We start from the raw sequence: 24,872 nt of genomic DNA on the forward strand, positions 1-24,872 counted from the left end.
AGGACAGTCACATTAGGCTAGTGTGCAGGTTGTGATGAGCAAAAGTATCCACCATTATAGAAAAAAGATGAATGCATGTTTAGCAGCTGGCGTGATTTTCACCCACAGTGCAAAGGTTGTTCATCCCAAAGCCCGACAATTGAGTGCGGAGATCTTTTCGTTTGAACGAACTAAATTCAGCCCCATCTCATAGAGGAGAGCTACGGACATCTGCAGAAAACGAAACCTAAACCAGAGGGTTTCCTGGCTATGACGTGTCAGAAAAGCTGTGTATATAATGTAACGGAGACAAGGAACAAATTCAAACAACGTGGGGGACTGATGACTGAGCAGCACCTCTGCAACATCTGGACAGTCTTCAGGATCAGCAGTAAGTGATTACAGATCTGCAATCTATATACTACAATTAAAACGGTATAATATTCAAGCGCTGAAGCCAGTCTTTTAACTTTTTTTTGTATATACTGTGTCGGGATTTTGTGTTGCAAATGCATTTCATATATTGTTGTTTATGAGACAAGCAGCTGCTATATAGCGAGAGACCGATATATATATATATACAGCTCTGGAAAAAAATATGCATAATTATCAGTTTCTCTTGTTTACTTTTATAGGCATGTGTTTTTTTTATTCTATAAACTACGGACCACATTTTTTTCAGTTTTTTTGGCAAAGCATTCCAGTCAGCTGCTGTGTTTCTCAGGGCGCGGCGGCTCCCTCTGCTGGTGACGGGGCGCAATAGCCGGTGTGCGCAGGAGGCGGGGCCAGGATGAAGCGGTAAGGTTCGGTGGACATGCGTACTGCGCAGATGTCCGCAGTTCTACGCAGTTCTGCGCTGCTCCACCAATGGGATCGGTGGGATTTTGTAGCTCTGCGCAGAATTGCCAACATCTGCGCTACAGGAACGCGACCAGTTTGCTTGTGTGATGCGGGTATTCGTGCTCATTTTACCTGACCGTGAGAAATGCGTTCAAAACACACCGACACTACAGATACAGAAACAGATACAGATACACACCGTTATTTGTAATTCAAACTACTACAACTACTAATACAGTGCGTTTGGATACTAGTTTTATTTCAATAAATACACTAATGTTACGTGCTTTAAGTTTAAACATGTTTTTAATTTCTCCCAAAGTTCATTTAATAACAATCATTTAGCTTTGTGAGCTGCACTTCCTAAGCACTGACGAAAGCGGAAACGATTGCTGCTTTTTGCACTTGAGCACTTTAAGACCTGATCCCACAAATAAATAAAATGTGTTTAAGGACATTTTTTCCCTTTTCAGTGCAGGATATCTCTATTCTAAATAACAGAAAAATGGACTAGAGTAACGATAGAGATCATACCACTGCTATGAGCAGCACCAGGGGGAGGAACTGTATTTGCATATTAGCTATATATTTATTTTGCAAAGTCCAGATTGAAGATGTACATTTAACATTTAGATTTGGAGTTAACGTTTAGGTTTAAGATTGAAACTCAACTTCTGTTTAAAAGCTATAGGCCTTTGTGACTCAGAGATTTAAGATGTATGTTAAATATTAATTTCAAAGTTAAATGTTAAGTTTGCAAAGCCCATATTTTGGATTTCGCTAAATATTTGGACAAACGATCATTATTTGATATTAAATATTAATATTTTTCAACACGGAGATTTAGCATTTATTTAAGTATTCATTTAAAAAAACAAATATTTATAAGTGTGTGTTGGGGGGGGGGGGGGAGACCTAATTTTGAACTAAATCTGGAAAATCACACAAGATTTAAGTTAAATCTGTGAAAAAAGACACGGAAAAAAGTGAGTGCTTTACGTTTTACATTTGGCGCAACATAATAGTGTTAATTGGAACATCTGTTAACTGTTTTGTATCAGTAGGGTTGTACTAGATCGATTGGTATTTGTTTAAGCTACATTGGTTGAGTGAGTCTAGGAGATAGATCAGCATTGAGAATGTAATCTTTGCTGCTACCCTCTTCATTTGAACTAGCATAACATTTGTGTAACAATCTGATGAACTCCTACCAAAAGTGCAGCAGAAAACCAAAGGAAACACTGGAGTTTACAGCAACACCTGTAACAAATGAACGCCCAATTGGTTTCACACCAACCTGTAACAATCAGTACAATCTTGGCTGTCCTGGTCATCACACCTAATGTGAATTTACCTGTCATGCTGTGAGCAGTGCATATGTTACTTTTCTTGAATATTTCCCAAATGTCCCTAATGTTCATGAACTAGACAATCAGTTCCTACCAATTGCTTAATGTGCAAAGTCATGCATTCACCAGTCTTCAAAATGAAAGTGGTTAGTGATGCTACAATGATTCTGTTTGTTGCCGAGAAGAAAAATCCTTCTGGGTTACAAGTTTGACACATAGTGGATATATACACTCACCTAAAGGATTATTAGGAACACCATACTAATACTGTTTGACCCCCTTTCGCCTTCAGAACTGCCTTAATTCCATGTTGGCATTGATTCAACAAGGTGCTGAAAGCATTCTTTAGAAATGTTGGCCCATATTGATAGGATAGCATCTTGAAGTTGATGGAGATTTGTGGGATGCACATCCAGGGCACGAAGCTCCCGTTCCACCACATCCCAAAGATGCTCTATTGGGTTGAGATCTGGTGACTGTGGGGGCCAGTTTAGTACAGTGAACTCATTGTCATGTTCAAGAAACCAATTTGAAATGATTCGACCTTTGTGACATGGTGCATTATCCTGCTGGAAGTAGCCATCAGAGGATGGGTACATGGTGGTCATAAAGGGATGGACATGGTCAGAAACAATGCTCAGGTAGGCCGTGGCATTTAAACGATGCCTAATTGGCACTAAGGGGCCTAAAGTGTGCCAAGAAAACATCCCCCACACCATTACACCACCACCACCAGCCTGCACAGTGGTAACAAGGCATGATGATCCATGTTCTCATTCTGTTTACGCCAAATTCTGACTCTACCATCTGAATGTCTCAACAGAAATCGAGACTCATCAGACCAGGCAACATTTTTCCAGTCTTCAACTGTCCAATTTTGGCGAGCTTGTGCAAATTGTAGCCTCTTTTTCCTATTTGTAGTGGAGATGAGTGGTACCCGGTGGGGTCTTCTGCGGTTGTAGCCCATCCGCCTCAAGGTTGTACGTGTTGTGGCTTCACAAATGCTTTGCTGCATACCTCGGTTGTAACGAGTGGTTATTTCAGTCAAAGTTGCTCTTCTATCAGCTTGAATCAGTCGGCCCATTCTCCTCTGACCTCTAGCATCAACAAGGCATTTTCGCCCACAGGACTGCCGCATACTGGATGTTTTTCCCTTTTCACACCATTCTTTGTAAACCCTAGAAATGGTTGTGCGTGAAAATCCCAGTAACTGAGCAGATTGTGAAATACTCAGACCGGCCCGTCTGGCACCAACAACCATGCCACGCTCAAAATTGCTTAAATCACCCTTCTTTACCATTCAGACATTCAGTTTGGAGTTCAGGAGATTGTCTTGACCAGGACCACACCCCTAAATGCATTGAAGCAACTGCCATGTGATTGGTTGGTTAGATAATTGCATTAATGAGAAATTGAACAGGTGTTCCTAATAATCCTTTAGGTGAGTGTATATCCAAAGAACAATTAGGTTTCTTCATAGTATGATGTAGTCATTGCCTTTACTGCAACATAGACCAGTGCTGCTGTCTTTTTACTGCTCATAAATATTTCACTTAGAGACTGAGAGAAAGATAATTATTTAAACCTCTGCAGTATTTGATTTTTAAAATAACAAGCTAAGGTATTTAGAGTGTCCGAGTAGCTTATTATAGCCTAACAGCTCATTGTAACATATGGGTAAGCTGTAAATTATATCTAATATCTCTGTCTTGTTGCCAGGAAAAGGACCTTCAGGGCAAGAGCTCCTCCATTCATTGACTACTTGAAAGACATCCTGCGCAGATACCCAGACGGGGGGCAGATTCTGAAGGTAAAAAGCCAGGAAGCTGTCTCAGCCCCAAACCAGATCAAAACCTTATTGTCAGAAGCTACTTTGTAATACTTATAAATATAAATATGATGGGATGCAGGCTTGCAATTTGAGATTTGCGGGCAGGTCAAAGTTTAGAGATCGGTCTTGGCTTAAGTGTATGTTGTACACCAGGGCCAGATTAGCCCATTTATAATTTATAAAAGGCCCGTGACATGGTCTGTACATTAAAGTTAAATGTTGCCCACTTGACAATTTTCCTCCATTAGCGGTAAGATTAGGCTTTAACCTACAACATATTTGCTAGCATTTCCATTTTCGTTGTTCCAATGTATATATTTATTACATACAACATGATCTGGTGTATATGCGCTAATATTAGGCTAAATACCTACATATATAACATAATAATAATAATATTTTCTGATCATACTGAATGCCATAACCTTGCATTTGAATATGATTATTAAAAATACATAAGGAAATAATTGCCCTGCTTACAGATGCTAGATTATTGAAGAAATAGCATTATTATTATTATTATTATTATTATTATTATTATTATTATTATTATTATTCAAAATCATGAAAGGCATCGATCACATCAAACCAGAGGAGCTTTTCCAGATCAGCAGGGACACACGCACCCGGGGACACAAATGGAAATTGGGCTTCAAGGCATTCAAGACGGAAAACAGGAGACACTTCTTCACACAGAAAGTCGTCACAATCTGGAACAAACTCCCCAGTGATTTGGGAACATGAAAAATAGACTGGATAGTATCCTTAGATCACTTAGTTATTAATGGACACCAAACGAGTACGATGGGCCTCCTCTCATTTGTAAACTTTCTTATGTTCTTACTAAAAGGCCTTTTATAGACATGTGGGTAATGCTTTACAATAAGGTACCATGATTCCTCATGAATTAATATATGAATACCATAGGATTTAAACATTAATACATGTTGAGCACATGAACCCGCACTTACCCTAACCCCAAAACCTAAACCTAACCCTGTTATTCATGTGATTAACATCAGAACTCAGATGAAGTGACACATTAATGTGTTTATCCTGTGGTATTCACATATTAATTTATGAGGAATCATGGTACCTTATTGTAAAGTGTGACCGACATGTGTCCCCTCTCTACACGCCTTGTTGTGGATGGGTTATGGGAAATGTCTTCTAGATTAAACAATGTATATCTGTATTTATGGTATGGTTTTATGCATCCAAGGGTGGGGGGGGGGGGGGGCAGATGCAATAAGCAAACAAGAGTAGGCACTATATTGCAGGTGCTTCATAAGACTGAGGGTGATCCTTTTCATTTCTGATCCAACGTTACTCCCCTCAGCAGCCATGCATCCTCTACAGGGAGGTTTGGTGTTAACAAAGTGTTACAATACTAAACCACATTTCAGATGTCCCACTATCAAATTAAAACATTTTATTTGTTTACTGCCCATTACAGAGCATGTCATGTATTCCAGCTGGAATTCCTATTTATGTATGTTTACACAAAAAAATATCTGACTTACTTTACAAAACTCTTGTCCCGTTTTGTATTTTAATAGGAGCTGATTCAAAATGCTGACGATGCCAAAGCCACCGAGGTTATTTTTGTGTATGACGAACGGAGCTACAGCACAGAAAACCTGTGGGACGAGAAACTGGACAGATTTCAAGGTAGAAAAAGCCTGGTTATCTTGCATGCTTGGGCACAAATACAACTACACCAATAAGTATGCAAGTATGTGATTATGAATGATTTTTTGCACCTCTCAGCCACCATACAAGAATGTTATTTTAAGAGTGAAAAAAGCATTTTGCTGCTGAAAAAACACAATTTTCGGTTTAACAGAGAACATGCACAAATACAATATACTGAGTTAAACAAAACTATTTTATTCAAGCTAACCATTTTAATCAAGATTAGAGCCTTTTGGGGGGTAAATGTGTACACTATTGGAGACTATTGTACTGTTAAACAATCACGATATTGTATTGCTTCATTGTAACACAAAATGTTTTATTAAATGCTCTCATCTTAAGTAAATAAAGTCAACACCAAAGTCTTAAACGTAAAGTCAACATAGGAGAATTAAGAAGATACAAAATAATACAGTAATTTCAGACTTGTGTGTAGTGCTTTTTTATTATATGACTAGTTGTTTATTTCACATCGATCTCAGACTTTTTTATAGAATTATACACAACATACTTCACACTAAAGATCTCTAAATAAATCTAAATAAAAGGTAAAATATAAAAGGTAGACTGACTTACTGACTTAGAATAACCATTTAGATTGCTTTGGAAGACTATACAATGAACTTATACTTGTTTGTAGTTTTCCTAGTTTCATTTTAAAGGTGGCCTATCACCTTTTTTTTTTTTTTTTACTATTTTCTGATTTCACTTTAAAAGTACTTGTTTGAACTGCTGGTTCACACAAGTCTGAAGTTGACCACTCTGTGAAATGTCCACCCAGGGTTGCCAACCATACATTAGAGGTTTTACTGACATGACTGACTTAGCTGGACTATTTTTAATGATATGCCATTTTTTACTGACACTCCTATTTTGGTCTTCAAAAAGTGTGAAAATAAAATGTATATAAACACCCTATGGTGCAGAGCTGCCCTGCTGGCTTGTGTACGAGGAAATGAGCTATTCCTGATTAGTTTTAGAAAATGCATAATGCTTCATGCTGCTAGCATGGCTCCACACATCCCTAACACCACCAGAAGTAATGGAAAATGACTTTTTGAATCACACGCAGTACACACTTCTACAGTTATCTTTATCCAAATATTGGGGGTTTGCTGTGTCCAGAGGGGCAATTGGTAAATGTGTGTTGTTGTCTGCCTGTGATCAAGTGCACTGTGAGTCTTTGTTTGGTCCAGTTGCACCCCAGGGGGGCTGGGTGGGGTAAATCTGGGCAGAATGGGTGCCCAATCTGGATCAGATTCTGTTTCCATTGCTGAAAAAACATCTAATTCTGTTATATTTTTTTACTTTATTGCACATTTTCCACTTATAATATACAATATAATAATATATACTGCATTATAATTACATAATACATGCACACATGCATAGCTGAAGCTGTTCTGAATCCATAGATAACACATACATACAGTGAGGGAAAAAAGTATTTGATCCCCTGCTGATTTTGTACGTTTGCCCACTGACAAAGAAATGATCAGTCTATAATTTTAATGGTAGGTGTATTTTAACAGTGAGAGACAGAATAACAACAAAAAAATCTGGGAAAACGCATTTCAAAAAAGTTATAAATTGATTTGCCTGATAATGAGGGAAATAAGTATTTGACCCCCTATCAATCAGCAAGATTTCTGGCTCCCAGGTGTCTTTTATACAGGTAACGAGCTGAGATGAGGAGCACTCTCTTAAAGGGAGTGCTCCTAATCTCAGCTCGTTACCTGTATAAAAGACACCTGTCCACAGAAGCAATCAATCAATCAGATTCCAAACTCTCCACCATGGCCAAGACCAAAGAGCTGCCCAAGGATGTCAGGTACAAGATTGTAGACCTACACAAGGCTGGAATGGGCTACAAGACCATCGCCAAGCAGCTTGGTGAGAAGGTGACAACAGTTGGTGCGATTATTCGCAAATGGAAGAAACACAAAATAACTGTCAGTCTCCCTCGGTCTGGGGCTCCATGCAAGATCTCACCTCGTGGAGTTTCAATGATCATGAGAACGGTGAGGAATCAGCCCAGAACTACATGGGAGGATCTTGTTAATGATCTCAAACATGGAGGTGGAAACATTATGCTTTGGGGGTGTTTTTCTGCTAAGGGGACAGGACAACTGCACCGCATCAAAGGGACGATGGACGGGGCCATGTACCGTCAAATCTTGGATGAGAACCTCCTTCCCTCAGCCAGGGCATTGAAAATGGGTCGTGGATGGGTATTCCAGCATGACAATGACCCAAAACACACAGCCAAGGCAACAAAGGAGTGGCTCAAGAAGAAGCACATTAAGGTCCTGGAGTGGCCTAGCCAGTCGACAGACCTTAATCCCATAGAAAATCTGTGGAGGGAGCTGAAGGTTCCAGTTGCCAAACGTCAGCCTCGAAACCTTAATGACTTTGAGAGGATCTGCAAAGAGGAGTGGGACAAAATCCCTCCTGAGATGTGTGCAAACCTGGTGGCCAACTACAAGAAACGTCTGACCTCTGTGATTGCCAACAAGGGTTTTGCCACCAAGTTCTAAGTTGAAGGGGTCAAATACTTATTTCCCTCATTAACATGCAAATCAATTTATAACTTTTTTGAAATGCGTTTTCCCAGATTTTTTTGTTGTTATTCTGTCTCTCACTGTTAAAATACACCTACCATTAAAATTATAGACTGATCATTTCTTTGTCAGTGGGCAAACATACAAAATCAGCAGGGGATCAAATACCTGTGCTGCTCTGTAGGTCTGCCACTGACCCCGCAATCCTGGCACATTTTGAGACATGACGGGGTTCAAAATTAGCTGCTACATTTCATTTCAATAAATGAACGTGCTAATTATCCCTACACTTTCGCTAAAATTAAACCCGGTTGCTGAATGACTGACTGTGCAACAAACAAGTCATTGTGATGATCAGTTCAACACCTTGCCTCCCTGCCAACGTTACTGATCGGGAGAGTAATTGCACGTTATGGCAATTTAATACAGTATTTAATACAGTACACTACTTTAACGTATTAGTGTCTGCATTTGAACAAAATTAAATATTATAATACATAGTACATTGTAACTATGTATACAATGTATATATAATTATTATTATTATACCATTCTTTGCTATGCATGATAATTAAGCACTATTAATAATTTGAGCGAAGGTGCAGGAGCTAATTATCAGATTAATTTCTCTCAGTCAGCCGGGATTACAACAGCGCCAGACCGCATATCAATCAAATAAAATCAAATAAAAAGTGTATACGTCATCCTGCTCTGCTGTATCTGGTGTCGTGGACTGTGGGAGTGAATTGTCCTCCACATCAACACTTTCACACGAAACATCCGAGCCAGTATCATCAATTTCCCTGTCATCCGCCATTGATTTAATCCCTTAAATACCTGATGTGACCTATAATGAGTAGCTATGTGTGTATATTAATGTTTGCGGGTGGTGGAGTGACCTCAAAGCAGATGAAATTTAGACCACTTGCACAAAATCCGAAGACTAAACTGCCGGTTAGGACTCATGGGAGTTTTTTCTCTTTCTTTGTAATTAAAAGGAAAAATGTCCTGACAGGGTAAAGTACTGCTGCCATAATGGACTATGATGAGGGCAAATAAAAGATGTTCGAGCAGGGTGCATCACTTAAAATATACCCCCCATATGCATAATGGCGCATACCGCCCCACTTTAACTGCTGACAATTATATATCATAATGGGAATTTATGCCAGAGATGGACAATAGAAAATAACATAACTGTGGGCCAAGGAGGATTGTAATTTTAATTACAATTTATAATCTATTAATTGTTTCAAATCATCAAAACTGCTGAACTAATTTATATTCCTACTAACTACTAGCCACCAACCTTTGAACCTTATCTCTGCCTGCTCTTGCTACTCTGCTCTCTCAACCTGCTCTTCCTCTCTCCCTGGCTGAGCCTCGCTTGTTTTACCTTCTTTAAACTATCAGAACTAACTATCCATTGGACTTTGTTTCTGCTTGTATTAGGATGCACGTTACCTAGGCTAATAATACCGACTGGCTGCATGGATTAGCTTTATTTCTAGTGAACGGCAACCCGCCACTACTGCTGATTGGACGTGCAGGTTGCATTACTCTAGTCTCTGCAAAATCTGATACAGACATGATCATAGATATATATGTATCTATGGACATGATCGACCAATCAAAGCAGTCACCGCAAGCAGACTAGGCTTCTTGTAGTGCACAGCACATGATGTGTGCAGTATGGACAAGCACCATCAAACTATTCTAGTATAAAATAAAAATTACCAGATGTTTTATTAAACTAAAATACCTATGCATTTATTTTTATTACTCTAAAAGACATTTGTGTATCTTCATGTGTAATCTTTGTGATTTATACGGTTGTGTATAGGGTCCTCTTGGTGAAACTGCACAAGGTGACAGCTTATAGAGTAAGAGACATCAGTCACATCATGTATTACCATAGATTCAATAAATAAATACATAGTTCTTCTACAGCCCTGCTCTCAGAATTAAAGTGAACACTGTGGGCGTTAATAATCTACATAACTGTGGCCTGTCACTGTTTTTTAGGGATTATTGAAGTTCCCTAAGGCTGTACATGAGCATGTCTCTATTCCTCCACAGGTCCTGCCTTGCTCGCCTATAACAATGCTCAGTTCACTGATGAAGACTGGGGTGGAATTCAGGCCATGGGCCAAAGTGTCAAGAACAAAGACCCCAATAAAATTGGCAGATTTGGGATTGGGTTCAACTCCATTTATCACATCACAGGTAAAAACAAACAAACCAATAAATAGATCAGAAATTAAATACATTAACAGAATTCAAATTGAATTGAAATTAATTTGAAACGTTTCCATAAATGTATGTAAGATTATTCCCAATTAACTCCTAATTCAAGGTGTGTGTTTTTTAGATGCATTGCCTAACATACTGGTATTAAACTGACTATCTAAAATTATCCACTAGCAGTTACATGTTTAAAAGCATACCGAGTCATTTTCATAGTCACCCACTGACTCACTGCAAGGGGAAGAAATCAGCATTTCTGTTTTCCTTTATTTCCATTAAAAACCCAGAGGAACTTTTTGCTGGAGTAGTCAGACTTTATTTCCTTGATCTGAAAAGGCAACAATCATTAAACTGCTTTTTAATTTCTATTGAAGATCTTCCCTGGATTTTCAGTGGCACCAACATTGGTGTTCTCGACCCCCAGCAAAGCTACTTGGAAGATGGTGGGTGGTGGTCTGTGGAGGATGAAGAGGACCGACAGCAACTGCAGAACTATCCTGAACAGTTTGAGCCACTGAGACGGGCCCTGCAGGAAACCTCAAGGCAGACCTCCTGGGAAGACCTCCTCCATGGGGAACCCTTCAGAGGAACACTCTTCCGGTTCCCTCTCAGGGCTGAGGCTTCCAAGATATCCGATAATCTTTACAATCATCAGCGGGTGTTTGAACTGTTCAAGTCGTTCCAGGCTGATTCCGAATTAAGCCTCCTGTTCCTCAAGAATGTGGCGTCCATCTCCATGCGGCACATCGACCCCGATGGCAACGTCACCAACCACCTGACTGTTACAGCTGCCCAGGACACAGTGAGTGAGGAAAGCATGGCCGGCGAGGCCTTCAGCCTGATTTCAGCGTCTGAAACTTCATACTGTTTAAAACTGGTATCCAGACAGAGCCCAGGTTTGGCTGAGCATTGCTGTAAGTGGCTGGTGTCCTCCTTCACAGCCAGAAGCGGGCAGGACAGCGAGTTGGATGAACTAGCCGAGAAAATGAAATATCTCCCCTGTGTTGGCCTCGCCTACCCTTTGACTGAGGACAACTGCAAGAGACCCAAAGGTCGCTTGAGCTGTTTTCTGCCCCTCCCTGACAATGAGGCCAATTGGACGGGCCTGCCTGTCCACGTCAATGCTTGCTTTGGGCTTACGGACAACAGGCGCTATGTCAAATGGTTGGAAGAAGACCAGAAATATGACGAGGCAGCCCAGTGGAATGAACTGCTGCTCAACCAGCTCCTCCCCCCAGCCTACTGCCAGACGATTCTTTGTGCCATTGCTTTGACCCAGTCTCAAAGCTCTCCCATGCAGCCATCAATGACCTATAATCTCTGGCCTGACCTGGACAACTTGGCCCATAAGGAGCTCTGGAGAAAGATGGGGGAGACGATGTGCAAGCTGTTGGTAGAATACAAAGTTCTTTGTTCAGCCCGCAGTGACACTGACTGGCTGAAGCCTCGGGAAGCTATTTTTCCAGTCACTTGCAAAACAGAAGATCAGATCTTGGGAGCTGTGGACGATCTCCTTCTGGCCCAGCAGCAGCCTTTGGTCAAAGTTCCAAAGCATGTCTACAACACTGTGAAGTCTTTTTTTAAAGAGAAACTTACCCAGGGAACTCCCGAGTTCCTTTGTAATATTCTAAGGTCCTGTGACCTAAATTCTATAGCCGCAGACCAAAAACTTCTGCTGCTTGAATTCATTCTAAAAGACTACCAGTGCGTGAAAGGCCTCCAGCTCCTGCCTCTTAGTGATGGCACATTCACCAAGTTTTGCTCGCCTGGCCAAGGCCAGACAGTGTTCATCGACAGCAAGGAGTTTCCCAGGTAATTAAAAGGGATGTCTTTTCAACAGCAGTGATACTAACAACTGACTTGGGTTTACTGAATTAACGTTTACTTATTATTTTTAAGTTTGAAGGTGTCATTACCTGTAATTGAATTAATCATCCATTTTAAAGTCATTTATTATTGATGAATTACTTGTTTAGTAATTAAACATTATAGTAATGAGAGATTTACAAAAAAGAAACTCTGTCTGATGGACCAGAAAAGTATTACTCTTCTGGAAATTATATATAGATAAATAATGTATTTCCCCAGAATTAATGTAATTATTAAAGCTGTAACAAAACTGAAAAACATTATTAAATGTATAACACACAATTTATAATGCAATCAAATTGTTTAGATATCTTAAGTTAAATTCCCATCAGGTGAAATACCTCTACAATCACATTATCGTTTCAATAAAGCTGTTTTTGCTTGTTTGTTTCTTTGTTTATCAATTGTATAGATCTCTGTTACCTGGCCTAGAAAAAAACTTTATTCCTCTGAACCTGAGACCAGCTCTCTGGGGCATATTAAATCATCTGGCCACAAAAAGTAAGTTCCTCTTCCTTGAGGTTCAATGCTTCTGCTTTGTACAATTCGTTATTTAGCATGAGAACAGATTGAATGGCAGTGAGAAGCAGCTGAGAAAATGGGCAAGTATAGTAGATTTCTGTATTAATGCATTGGCAGGCAGGGTGACATATAACACCCAGGGATTTGGGAAGTTTTTTTTTTTCCATTATCTTGTCCAATGGCTACATTCTCCAATTAATATGTATATAACATTTTTATATAAATGTCTGCTGTTGTTTTTTCTCCCATTTACAGATATATTCAACTTTTGCCATCTGAATGCCAATTTGGTTACTGAAAACTTGAAAGGTGCCATCCCAAGCGACTGGGCATCTGGATGTGACAAAGTCACCTGGAAAACCAGAAGTCCCGCACACCCCCCCATTAAATGGCTAAGTCTGGTTTGGAATTTCCTGGCTAAGCACTGTACCGACCTCAAGCCCTTTGAAGATCTTCCACTCATTCCACTGATGCCTCTCACAGAAAAAGCGGACACTGTACAGTTGGTGCGCCTGACAAAGAGCACAAACCTGTTTTTTCAGACTGAAAATGGGCACACTTTGAAAAATGATGTGGTTTCCATCCTTGAGAAACTTGGCGGCCAAGTGATAAAACAGGGCAACAGTTTTCTGTCACATCCCCATCTGAATTCCTACATCTTGTACCCGTCGGTGGGCAATGTCTTACGGCTGCTGTCCAACATTGGCACGAGTGTTGTCAAAACTAAACTAATCTCTACATCCACCGAGGACAAAAACAAACTCAGACAACTTCTTTCCACAGCAAGCCAACTGACAGAAAAGGAAAAGCAGTTTGTTTCTGAGCTCCCTATATTTCGGCAAATGCCTTCTCTCACATCTCTTGGCAAGGAGTGCATAGCTGCCCAAAAGCTAGAGGCAGTAAAGAATGAAACCATCCCTAACATTCCCAGTGACGTAGTCCTGCCAGAGACGGTATTGAAGTGCACTGCAGATTATGACCAGACTCTTTTTGGACTCCTGAAGGTCAAACTTTTAAGCTCTGCTGACGTGACACTGAAAATTGTCTCAGGCATTGAGAGGGGACTGTATAGAGGGTCCAACATTGAACAAATGATGCAGTGGATTTTGAAAAATTACAGCCTCCTATATAACCAGAACAGCGCCATCCAAGAGAAATGCAAGACACTGAAATTCATGGACAAAGGAGGAACCTTGGTGGAGCCTGCAGCCCTGTTTGATCCAGAGGAAGAAACACTGAAAGAGCTGTTCAGCAAAGACTTTTTCCCACAGAAGGCATTCGCCGAACAAAGAATCCTGAAGACCCTGCGAGTCCTGGGTTTGAGGTCCTGTCTCGGAAGCATCACTCCAGATGAATTCTTAGCAGTTGCCAGTAAACTACAGAACGAGAACAGTGCACAAGCTTACAGAAAGTCAGATGCTTTAGTTAGAGTTTGCAATGAGACAGACATCTTCTCAAAATGTACACAGAGCCAGCTGAGAGCCCTCTGCTCTGTGCCCTGGGTGTCTGCAGAAAAAACATCTAAAACAAAGGGTTGCAAGTGGTATAAACCAGAGGAATTGAAGCATTCAGCGCTGGGAAATTTGGTTGACTTAGTCATGCCTCTTACCAGCAAATTTAATCAAAGGACTTCTAAATATCTGGGAATCAGTAATCCTCCTCCAGCACGAATGGTCATGGAAAACCTGAGACGATTCTCTGAAATTTTTCATACTGAAGATTCATATTCAATTCAGATCAGATTGAAAACCATATACTCTTACATTCAGGAACATCTCAATGACTTCACAGGTCTTCTACAAGATTGCCCAATTTGGAATGGAGATGGATTTTCACAACCAAAAGAAATAATTTTGAACTATCCCAAAGGACTGGATCTGAGCTACCAAATTAAGAAAGTTCCAGACGAATTATCACAACAATATCAACAGCTGCTGAAGAAATGTGGCATCAAATCCTCCCTGAGCCCAGCGGAAATAGTTGACTTTCTGTCTGACCTGAAAAAAAACATTGATTCTCAAGCAATCACAGCAGGACCAAAGGAGCTTAAATTTGCCATTTCAATTCTCGAGTGGATGCGGACAACGCAACAAGATTTGAAAAGTCTGGGATATGAAGAAAGCCTGCTCCTTCCCATACAGAAGAATGCAAAGAATGAGGGATTCTCCTTACAGCCTTTGTCTAATGTCTTATTTCCTGACATTTCATCAGAAGCATTAGATGATCTCTGTGAAGATGAAGAAGATTTTTACCTTCTCCACAGCGAAATACCTCGAGCTATGTCTGAGCATTTCTGTGTCCCCTTCCTCAGCACCAGGATACTAAAGCCAGAATTTATAGGCATAGAACAATACGGGCAAACTGAACCAATCCCCTTACGGATAAAGAATATACTCAAAGAGTATGATGAGGAGAGCGACCTTTTCAAAGAGTTGATACAGAATGCAGAAGATGCCAAAGCAACAGAGTGCAGCTTTCTGGTGGACATGAGACAGAACAAAGAGTCCCCGGAGAACCTCATAGATCCAGGAATGTCTTCTTGTCATGGCCCAGCCCTCTGGTCTTTCAATGATGAGGTGTTTACAGAAGATGACTTTAAGAACATAAGTAGAGTCGGGTCAGCCTCCAAAGAAACCGAAGTGGAAAAGATTGGAAATTTTGGGTTAGGATTTAATGCAGTGTATCACATAACTGACATTCCCTCAATATTGAGTGGGAAAACTCTCATAATCTTTGATCCCAATGTCACACACCTGAGAAAGCACATTCAAAGCAGGTCTAACCCTGGTATAAAGTTGGACATCTCCAAACACGGCCGCCTGCTTATGCGATTTCCAAAGCAGTTTCAACCTTACCAGGACATATTTGGCTGCAGCATAAGAGACTTTCCCTTTGAATATAAGGGCACTTTGATAAAACTACCATTCAGAACAGCAGCTGAAGCTGAGAGTTCAGAGATAAGCAAGAAAGTCTTTGATGAGCACAGAATACGGTCTTTAACAAATACTTTTCGAGAGACCTGTCAACACATGCTTCTTTTTCTAAAGAATGTGAAAAAAGTAAATGTGAAAATGCTGCCCCAGGTGTCAAGCCCAGACAACTGTACTGATGCCCCCACAGTTCTCACACTCACCAGGGAAGATGTTTGTGGCTTTGACCTCTCAAGGGACAATCCAATGAGCCGCCTGCAGCAGCAGTCTTTAAGAAAACTGGAGGGGTTCGGAAAGAAATGCAGAGACATTATTGATGTGAACAAGTCAGCGGTGAAGGGGATCACTTTAGAAGATAAGAAAAGTCAGAAGGTTTTCCAGTACTGGCTGGTTTATTCATGTTTTGGCACTGGCAAGTCCCTGTCCATGGTATGTGGTCCCAAGAAAACTCACCTGTTTGCCCTTCCTCTTGGCAGTATTGCTGTCCCACTATGCAAGAGTCAAGAACATGGAAAGTGGGCACCAGACACAGAGGCAACAGTGGGTCAAGCATTTTGCTTCCTTCCACTCTCGATTCAGTCAGGGCTCCCTGTTCACATAAATGGCTCCTTCTCAGTCACTTCCAACAGAAAGAACCTCTGGAGTTCTGGTCTGAAGGGGGAATGGAATAAGGCCATGCTGGAGGATGCAGTCACCTCTGCATATGTCACAGCACTCTTGCAGCTGCAGAACATGTGTCTAGAGAACAAGCTTGTTGACTATGACTGTTACATGTTTTGGCCCAACATGGACGTGGTTCTGGAACCCTTCACGGTGACTGCAGAAGCTTTCTATCAAGCTGTGGCAAAGGGGTTCTGTGGTGAACTTTTACAGCTCCTGAGTAATGGAGATAAATGGTGCTCCATTGAGAACGCATACTTTCTGGATCCTGAAATCAGCAGCCACGAGAGAATAGGGAAGACTGCGTTTACAGAATTCACTCTCAGACTCCAGCCACCACGAATGGCTCTTTGCTTGCCTCAATGGGTGAGAGAGGGCTTTTCAAAGAGTGGGTGCAGTGACATAATTGATAAACACACCTATGGCTGGAAACAGTTTTACACTGAAATAGTGTTTGGCAACCTTGACCTCATGGATGCAACCACAAGAAACACTTTTGTCCTCTTTGCCATAAATATGAGAAACCCAGCCATTGACAGTTTGCTAAAAACAACTGCTTGCATCCCAACAGGCAAAAGTGGAAAACTGGAATTAATTCGTAATCTCATTCACCCGAGAGGTAAGGTTGCCAGCCTATTTGAGGATGACGATGGTCGAATTCCCAATGGCTCAGAGGCAGATTTTCTTCACCCAGAGACACTGTCAAGGTTTGAAACTCTTGGAATGGTTAAGGACCAAATCTCCATATCAGATCTAATTGAGAGGGCACAAACAGTTAAGTGCCTATGGAAACAAAATAAGGACAAAGCGTGCAGGAGAATCCAGAGCATTTTGTCCTTCCTTGGTGATGTGAAAATTAATAATACTGAGCAAGAAACAATCCAGAGTATTGCATTCCTCCCAGCCCTCTCCCCTGCCTCTCCAGAAAACATTGTTGAGGAGAATGTGTGTCTCATGTCACCCAGAACCATGTACAAAACAAAACACAGATGGCTTGTCAGTATGATTGATCCGGTACTCGCAAAACATCAGCTGGACTTGGATTTCAAAATGTCCTCTGAAACCTGTAATGTTTTAGGATTGAACAGAAAGCCACCCATAGACACTGTTTTGTTACAGTTGGAAAAAACAACAATTCTTCAGTACAAGATTGACCCGGCTAAAACTGAGCAGATTGTTAAAAGCTGCTATGGTTACTTGAATGAGTGTCTGAAAAAGGATCACACTTCTAGAGAGATCCTTGCAAGAAAACTGACATTTCCTTTTATCTTTGTTGAAGGAAAATTCGTGACCTCTAATGAAGTGGCACACAATATCCTGTTAAATGCTGATCCCTATCTGTACAAGCTGCCTGTGGAATACAAAGCATTTCAGGACCTCTGGATGACAGTTGGAATACAGGACCATTTCTGTTTCTCTGACTACTTGTCTATACTTCAAAAGATGTCACAGAAATACCAAAAAAGTGCTCTTGATAAATCAGATCTAGATCTCTGTCTACGAGTTATCAATGTAGGCTTTCAAATACTCATAGAAGAGGAGCCCATCGATCCCTATACAGTCCACAGCATCTTGTTACCTGACCAAAACAATGTCCTCCAAGCAATTGACAAGCTTCACTTCAATGACACTGCCTGGCTTAAGCTTGATAAGGACATTGCTCTGTGCCACAGTCATATACCCCGTCAGATTGCAATCTGGCTTGGTGTGCCCACCACAAAACACAAAGCACTGGCTGACCTGCAAGTGGTTCCCCTTTCCCGTTGGTTCAAGCCATTTGGGGCACATGAAAAGCTTACAAGGAGACTACAGAACATTATCAAGGAATATCCATCAAATAAAGATATACTGAAGGAGCTCATTCAGAATGCTGATGATGCAGAGGCAACTGAAATACATTTCATTTGGGATCAAAGACAACATCCAGAAGAGAAGGTGCTGGGAAATAAGTGGGCTGCATTACAAGGGCCATCTCTCTGTGTGTATAACAACAAAAAGTTTACAGAAAAAGACATAAAGGGAATTCAGGATCTGGGGGAAGGAGGGAAGGCCGGCAACTTAGAGAAAACTGGGAAATTTGGCTTGGGATTTAATTCAGTCTATCATTTAACTGACTGTCCGTCGTTTGTATCTGGGGACAGTCGACTGTGTGTTTTCGATCCTAATCTCTTCTACTTGGAGACAGCTTCAAAAAACGATCCTGGAGGGGAATTTGCCATCACAAATAACTTCAAGAGTTCATTCCCAGATGTTTACAATACCTACCTGCCCTCATTTTATGACCTTGAGAAGGGCACCATGTTCCGACTACCGCTCCGAACAGAAGAAATGGCTAGGAGTTCAGAAATAAAACATGAGACTGTGACCAAAGAAGACATTACAAGTCTGATACAAATGCTGAATGAGGACCCTGATGGCCTGATGCTGTTTTTGAACAACATAAAAAAAATTACTTTTCTGATTCTTCACAGAAATGCAAAGGAGCCGCAACCAGTTTTCACAATGGAAGTGAAAATGTCTGAAGAAAGTCTGAATAAGAGGAATGAATTTCTAAATAAAGTGCAAGAGGCAGGACACCTTCAAACTGAAGTGATGGATTTAAACCCCCTCCAAGTTTTTCATGAAGTTGAAATTCACTGCACCGACAAGAAGCCAAGAAAGTGGATACTGGCAAAACAAGTGGGTGTTGAAGAGAAAGAGATCAAAGCTTCCATGCAGGACACATGTGAAAAGCTAAATCAAAAGTTACTGCCTCATGGTGCTATTGCTGCCACGCTGGATACATACTCAGGGGGAAGGCTGTTTTGCTCTCTCCCTCTCCCAGTGGAAACAGGACTCCCTGTACATGTGAATGGGAACTTTGCCATCAACTGTTCCAGGAGAGACCTTTGGAAGGAAGATGGACAGAATGTGAGGACTGAATGGAATGAATGCTTAAAACTAAATCTCCTTGCTCCACTGTATGGCAGTCTCCTCTTATATATAGCAGAACATTTGTTCCAAGACAGGGAAAACCCTTTAAGGTTCAAAAATGAAAAGGATTGTGAAAATCAACTCAAGGCATTTTTAATGCTCTTCCCCACAGATTTTGAGAATATACATCAACAGTGGCATGAGGTTGTTGTTAGGATCTACCAGTCAATCCATGCCAGAAAGCACAAGGTCATCCCAATTGTTAGGGAGGAGGAGAATGTGGAAGGCAGGAATGCACAAAAATATCTTTCAGTTACATGGTCTAGTGTTGGTAATGAAAGTACGGATGAACCACACTTCATGACTGAAGAATTCCGTCATAAATTAGTAGATATATTGAATGACATGAACATGAAGTTTGTGTTACAGAGTACTTATTTGACAGCAATATATAAAGGGTTTGAAAGAGCAAGCTCGACAGTCACAGCACTGAGTCCACAATCTGTGAGGAAGTTTCTCATTAACCATCCTGTACTCAGCCAGAACAAGATACTTTCTCTTCCTTTGAGTGGGTCACCATTCAAAGATGAAAAACAAATATCCATCCTTTTAGACTACTGCATTACAAATATCAAAGAAGAGAACGAGAGGAGCCTGGAAGGACTGCCTCTCTTGTTAACTAGAGACAACATCCTAAGAAGATTTCAGCTTGAAGATCCCAAATATCTTTCAAGGTTTTATGATTTGTTCCCCAACAGGAGTTATTTGTTTGTGAACGTTGATTACAGTTGTAAAGTGGACCCACTAGAGAAAGCAGGATTCCTGAAAAAGTTCACAATTCAAGAGTCTGTAGACTACATTAAAGAAAAATTGGTCCACGATGTTTCAGAAGATGACTGCAACACATGGCCTGTCTTAAGAAAGGAAGACAATGAATGGATAAAAAGGCTTTGGGAGTTTTTCAACTACACATATTCTGTAAACTCCTACACTAATGAAAGCAAAAAAACTGAAGTATTTATGGAGCTGAAGCATCTCTTTGCAGATCTTGCCATTTTGCCTGTTTGGAATACAAAGCAAGACAAACAGAAGGTCCTGTCATCTCTTAACAGATTGCAAAATGTGGTATGTGAGGACAATATGGGAGAACTGCTGATGAAACTTGGTTTTGCAAAATATGACACCAGCTTACCACATGATATAATGTTTCATGTAATCAGGCCTAATGTGTTAAACATCAAAGACCCTTCCACAGTACTTCAAAAACTAATTCAGACTAAAGGTTTGCAATGGGATGCATTGTCACCATTAGACTATGACAGACTGCTTGAATTTTTACTTCAGGGGCTAAAGAAAACCAATGACAGTCAAGTATGTAAACAGATCCAAAGGTTGCCTATATTTGAGATGATGCAGGGCTCACGACAGGCCATTGACAAGTTCCGATGCATCTACATTTTGAACACTAAAGAGGAACATCCAGAACTTTACCAGATCGATAGTGAGATTGCATTTCTGAAGAAGTCTGAACTTAATTTGGAATTTGCAAAAAATACAGATATACAAATTTTGAATGATTTCGAGTTTTTCAATGTGGTAATTCTACAAAGAATAGAGCAGCTGTCAGAACCTCAGAAACTGAGTGCTATCAGATTACTGCTCAAAATTCAGCACAAATACCTCATAGAGTATGAAAAAAGTAAATCAAAGATCATCAATTGTCTTAGGCCTGTAAAGTTCATCAGAGATAAGCATGGAAACCTTCGAGAAGCTGCTTTTTTCTATGATGAGAACAACCAACTTTTCAAGATGATGAATTTATATGAGAAATTTATCCCCCAGGCGTTTTTCAAAAATATAATGCCGGCATACAGTCTTCAAGCCTTGCTCATTGATCTTGGAATGAGGCACACTGCATCACAGGATGACCTCATTAACTTTGCCACTCAGATTGAGCGTGATGCCCAAACACGGACCTCTTTGAAAGAGCTAAAGGCAAAGACTAATGCTATTCTCAATATTATCTTTAAATTTAAGGAACAAGATCTCAGTGCTGACTTTTGTAAAAAGCTGTCTAATATTAAGTTCATCTACCCACCTGAAGTACCCAAATGGTTATGTGACTTGCATGTTCCATATCATCATAACCAATTCATGGCCTTGAATGGTTCACTGGTTGCACAAAAAGATAAAGATAATGAATTGATCTGGACCACCTTCCCTTTATTGCCTTTCCAGAATTCATCTCCAATACTGAAAAGCACTGGGGCTTTGTTCCTGCCCCCACAAGAAAAAGTCATTCAGAATCTTAGAAATGTTGCAAGAGTGAAATGTGAAACTACAGAACTTATCAAAAGCAGAGCCATGGTAATAGAAACATCATATTGTTTCTTTCAGCAGAGCAAATCTTTGGACACCAAGTCCCTCTCACAAATCCCAGTTATTCTGGTTGACAATGATAAGAGATTGGTCAAACCAAACAAAGTGGTCATCTCACTACACAATGAGAATGATTTCAGACCATATCTTTACAAAATGCCCCCACTGCTTGCTTCTTACAGAGAACTTTTCCAAAAGATAGGGGTTACTATAGAGGCCACTACAGAACATTATGGCAGAGTGCTCAGAGACATTTTTGAGGATTCTAAGGATTCCAACAATTTACAGCCAAACCAGATAAAAACTTCAAAGAAGGCTGTTGAAAATTTTTTCAGAACTTTGAAGATGGATCAGGACTTCCAGTCTCTGAAAGTCCTCTACCTTCCAGCAACTGATGGTAAGCTGTACAGTTCAGACAGACTCTGCTACAACGACTACGTCATCACTGGGAACAACAGAGATTTTAAGTCCTTAGAGGATAAGTTCAAGTTTATGGTTAGTCTTCGGGAGTGTCACCTCAAATGGGATATTTATGAAATCCGAAAAAAAATCAAACTTCTTCCTGAGGAAATGCGCCCCAAGATGCTTTCTGAAACAACAGTGGAAGGTCTTGAAGAATCTAAATTAGAACTTTGTCGCTTTGGTGAGAAATGCGAATTCCGACAAAAGTTAATCAAGCTGTTGACGTCTCCGAATTTCAGTGATGGTGTGATCGCTATCTTGAAATGGCAAAATAGAGGTGATCTCCCACAATCTGTATCTTCTCATGATCTTAAAGAGCTCTTCTCCACAATCCAAATCACCTGCTGTGAGAAACTTGAAATATCTATTTTTTACAACTCTGTCTCTCTAGAAAATAGCAGTATGCAAAAAGAAATCTACATCTCTAAAAAACACAATGTGCAGTTTGACATTTTTATGAAGCACACAAATGTATTGCAAGGAAGGAAGATGGTAAAGATACCGAAGACGCTTGCTCAAGAAATCAACTCTTTGCTTGAAGACATACTGAATAAAGAATCTGTATTTGTTCTTTTTGAAATGCTGTGCTGTACAGACCCAGAGGATATTTACAATGTGTTGTCAGAAAATGGCATACACTCTTTCAGGAGTGAAAAGACCAACTATTTCGATTTGCCCAGTCCAGGCGATGTCATTCCAGAGGAGTTTTTGGACTTTCTTGAAATGGATTTCCTCAGCAGTTTTGAGGTGGGAGACTTTGTTGGATATTTGGATTCTGTATCACCTGAATTGATATATCGTTATGCCTTGGTCAAAGAGTGCCTGGGGTATGAAGAGGAAGCAGATGGAAAGGTTGAGTGGTACAAAATAGAAATAGGTGACAATAAAGTAATTAAGGTCTCTAAAAATGATATTTATCAGTTCAAGGCAACCAAGGGGGTAAAAAATGACTGCTGGGATCTAGTACCATTGCCTCATGCAGAAAACAAGAGTGAAATAAACAATGAAAAATGCTCAAAGTCTCTGGAGGAAATTAAGAAAGAAATTGACAAGTGTTTTGAAGATATAGAAAAACTTCCCAAGGCTGAGCGAGAGAAAGCCATCCGCCGCCTTTACTTAAAGTGGCACCCTGACAAAAACCTGGACAATTCAGAGATTGCCACAGAAGTCTGTAAGTATATTCAACAGCTGAAAGAAGGGAAAAAACCTTCTCCAAGTAACTGTGGGAGCAGCCAGGATGGGCAGTATCACAGAAGCAAAAATGAATGGTACGACTGGTTCAACTGGGATAAGGAAGCATCACGGCATAGAAAAGGGAAGACAAATTTCAATTTCAGATATCCGTCTTATGACTATGACTCCTTCCGGTTTCGTAGCCGTCAGCAGCCCAACCCAGCAGAGGCTAAAAGGTGGATGAAACAAGCAGAACATGATCTATCTTCTGCATCCAGCGACATTGGGCAATCAAATACAGAATGGGTCTTTTTTAAAGTACATCAAGCAGTGGAGAAGGCTCTTATAGCTACCCACTATAAATATGATGGAAAGTATCCCAAGGGTCAATGTATTTTAGGTTTGTCTCAGAATGTATCAATGTTTGCTGGAAGCCTTAGTGAATTGAGCGATCTGGTGCACAAACTATGCCAGTATGGTGTGGATAACAAGAGGACACAGTATCCCATTTACCATGCCATTCCCAACATTCCCAATGGACAGTTCCCTGCAGAGAAAGAGCAGGAAGTGCTGGAGCTGGGAAAATCTGTACTGTACAAAATACAGAACTACATCTCCCTCTGAACGGTTTCCTGTAACCCCAAAATGTCTCTCTTGAAATGTTCTTTGAAAAAAAAAAAAAAGATAAATAAAATAAGTCTACAGCTCTGTTATCAGCAGCTCCTTTTTACTGAATGCTACTGACACCCCAGATTAATTTGGAACATTATTAAAGCACACAATAATACTTGCATAGATGCTTTAAGTTTGGGCCAAAAGGACTGATGAGCTTATCCACAAATAAATGTGGTACTGTACTATTTGGTAAAGACAACATTTTGTGAAAAACAGACAGCAGTCTTAAAATAGTTTTTAGTTGGATAAGGTTAAGTGAAAAAAAATCTCAGCATTGATGTTGCTTATGGAGTGTCTTGGAATAAAACACCTATGTGGGTATGTTGTAATTTTGAACTTGTTTTTTCTTGAATGTGATTGCAAGTGTGTATATTTGTCTGTGACCAGCTTCCTTTCTCTTGACATATAATGATGTCCACAGATCTGTGATTGTTTAACTGTTGTGCTTGTCATTTAAAAATGAAGAATCTGTAGCTTGTGGTATTACTAATAATTTCTTGTTACCTTGAATTTATGTAAAACTGTTTTCCTAAATTGGTATGTCTTTTTATTTTTTCACAATTTAAAGTATTTATCCACAATAAAGATATTTAAAATACTGAAACTTAGTCATCCTTTAGCAGAAAACACCTGACTACACACACTGTCTTTACAGCTGATTCAATTCTCAGATGACTGTATTAGAACATAAGAACATAAGAAAGTTTACAAACGAGAGGAGGCCATTCGACCCATCATGCTTGTTTGGTGTCCATTAATAACTAAGTGATCCAAGGATCCTATCCAG

At 40.2% G+C, this 24,872-nt stretch overlaps 1 protein-coding gene across 4 annotated transcripts; it reads left to right on the plus strand.

Moving 5' to 3' along the window:
* Positions 1 to 172: 172 nt before the first annotated feature.
* LOC136752527 (sacsin) lies at positions 173 to 24,683 on the plus strand. Of its 4 annotated transcripts, none has more exons than XM_066707930.1 (8): positions 173 to 370; positions 615 to 777; positions 3,888 to 3,978; positions 5,559 to 5,670; positions 10,335 to 10,481; positions 10,877 to 12,314; positions 12,784 to 12,872; positions 13,149 to 24,683. In XM_066707930.1, the coding sequence occupies exons 2-8, from the start codon at positions 770 to 772 to the stop codon at positions 24,032 to 24,034; spliced, it is 12,771 nt and encodes a 4,256-aa protein (XP_066564027.1). In that variant the 5' UTR covers positions 173 to 370; positions 615 to 769; the 3' UTR covers positions 24,035 to 24,683. The 4 variants fall into 4 exon arrangements, with proteins under 4 accessions (XP_066564027.1, XP_066564036.1, XP_066564043.1 ...); XM_066707939.1 differs by having other exon boundaries at positions 662 to 777; XM_066707946.1 differs by having other exon boundaries at positions 676 to 777.
* The last annotated feature ends 189 nt before the right edge of the window (positions 24,684 to 24,872 follow it).

The sequence above is a fragment of the Amia ocellicauda genome, chromosome 1 (genome assembly GCF_036373705.1).
Source record: "Amia ocellicauda isolate fAmiCal2 chromosome 1, fAmiCal2.hap1, whole genome shotgun sequence".
Classification (NCBI taxonomy): Eukaryota; Metazoa; Chordata; class Actinopteri; order Amiiformes; family Amiidae; genus Amia; species Amia ocellicauda.

Bases quoted from the DNA above. Each gene is read 5' to 3' on its own strand.
- LOC136752527 (XM_066707930.1), top strand. The intron at 5,671-10,334 runs GTAGAAAAAGCC...ATTCCTCCACAG, and splicing joins GAAACTGGACAGATTTCAAG to GTCCTGCCTTGCTCGCCTAT. The intron at 10,482-10,876 runs GTAAAAACAAAC...TTTCTATTGAAG, and splicing joins CTCCATTTATCACATCACAG to ATCTTCCCTGGATTTTCAGT.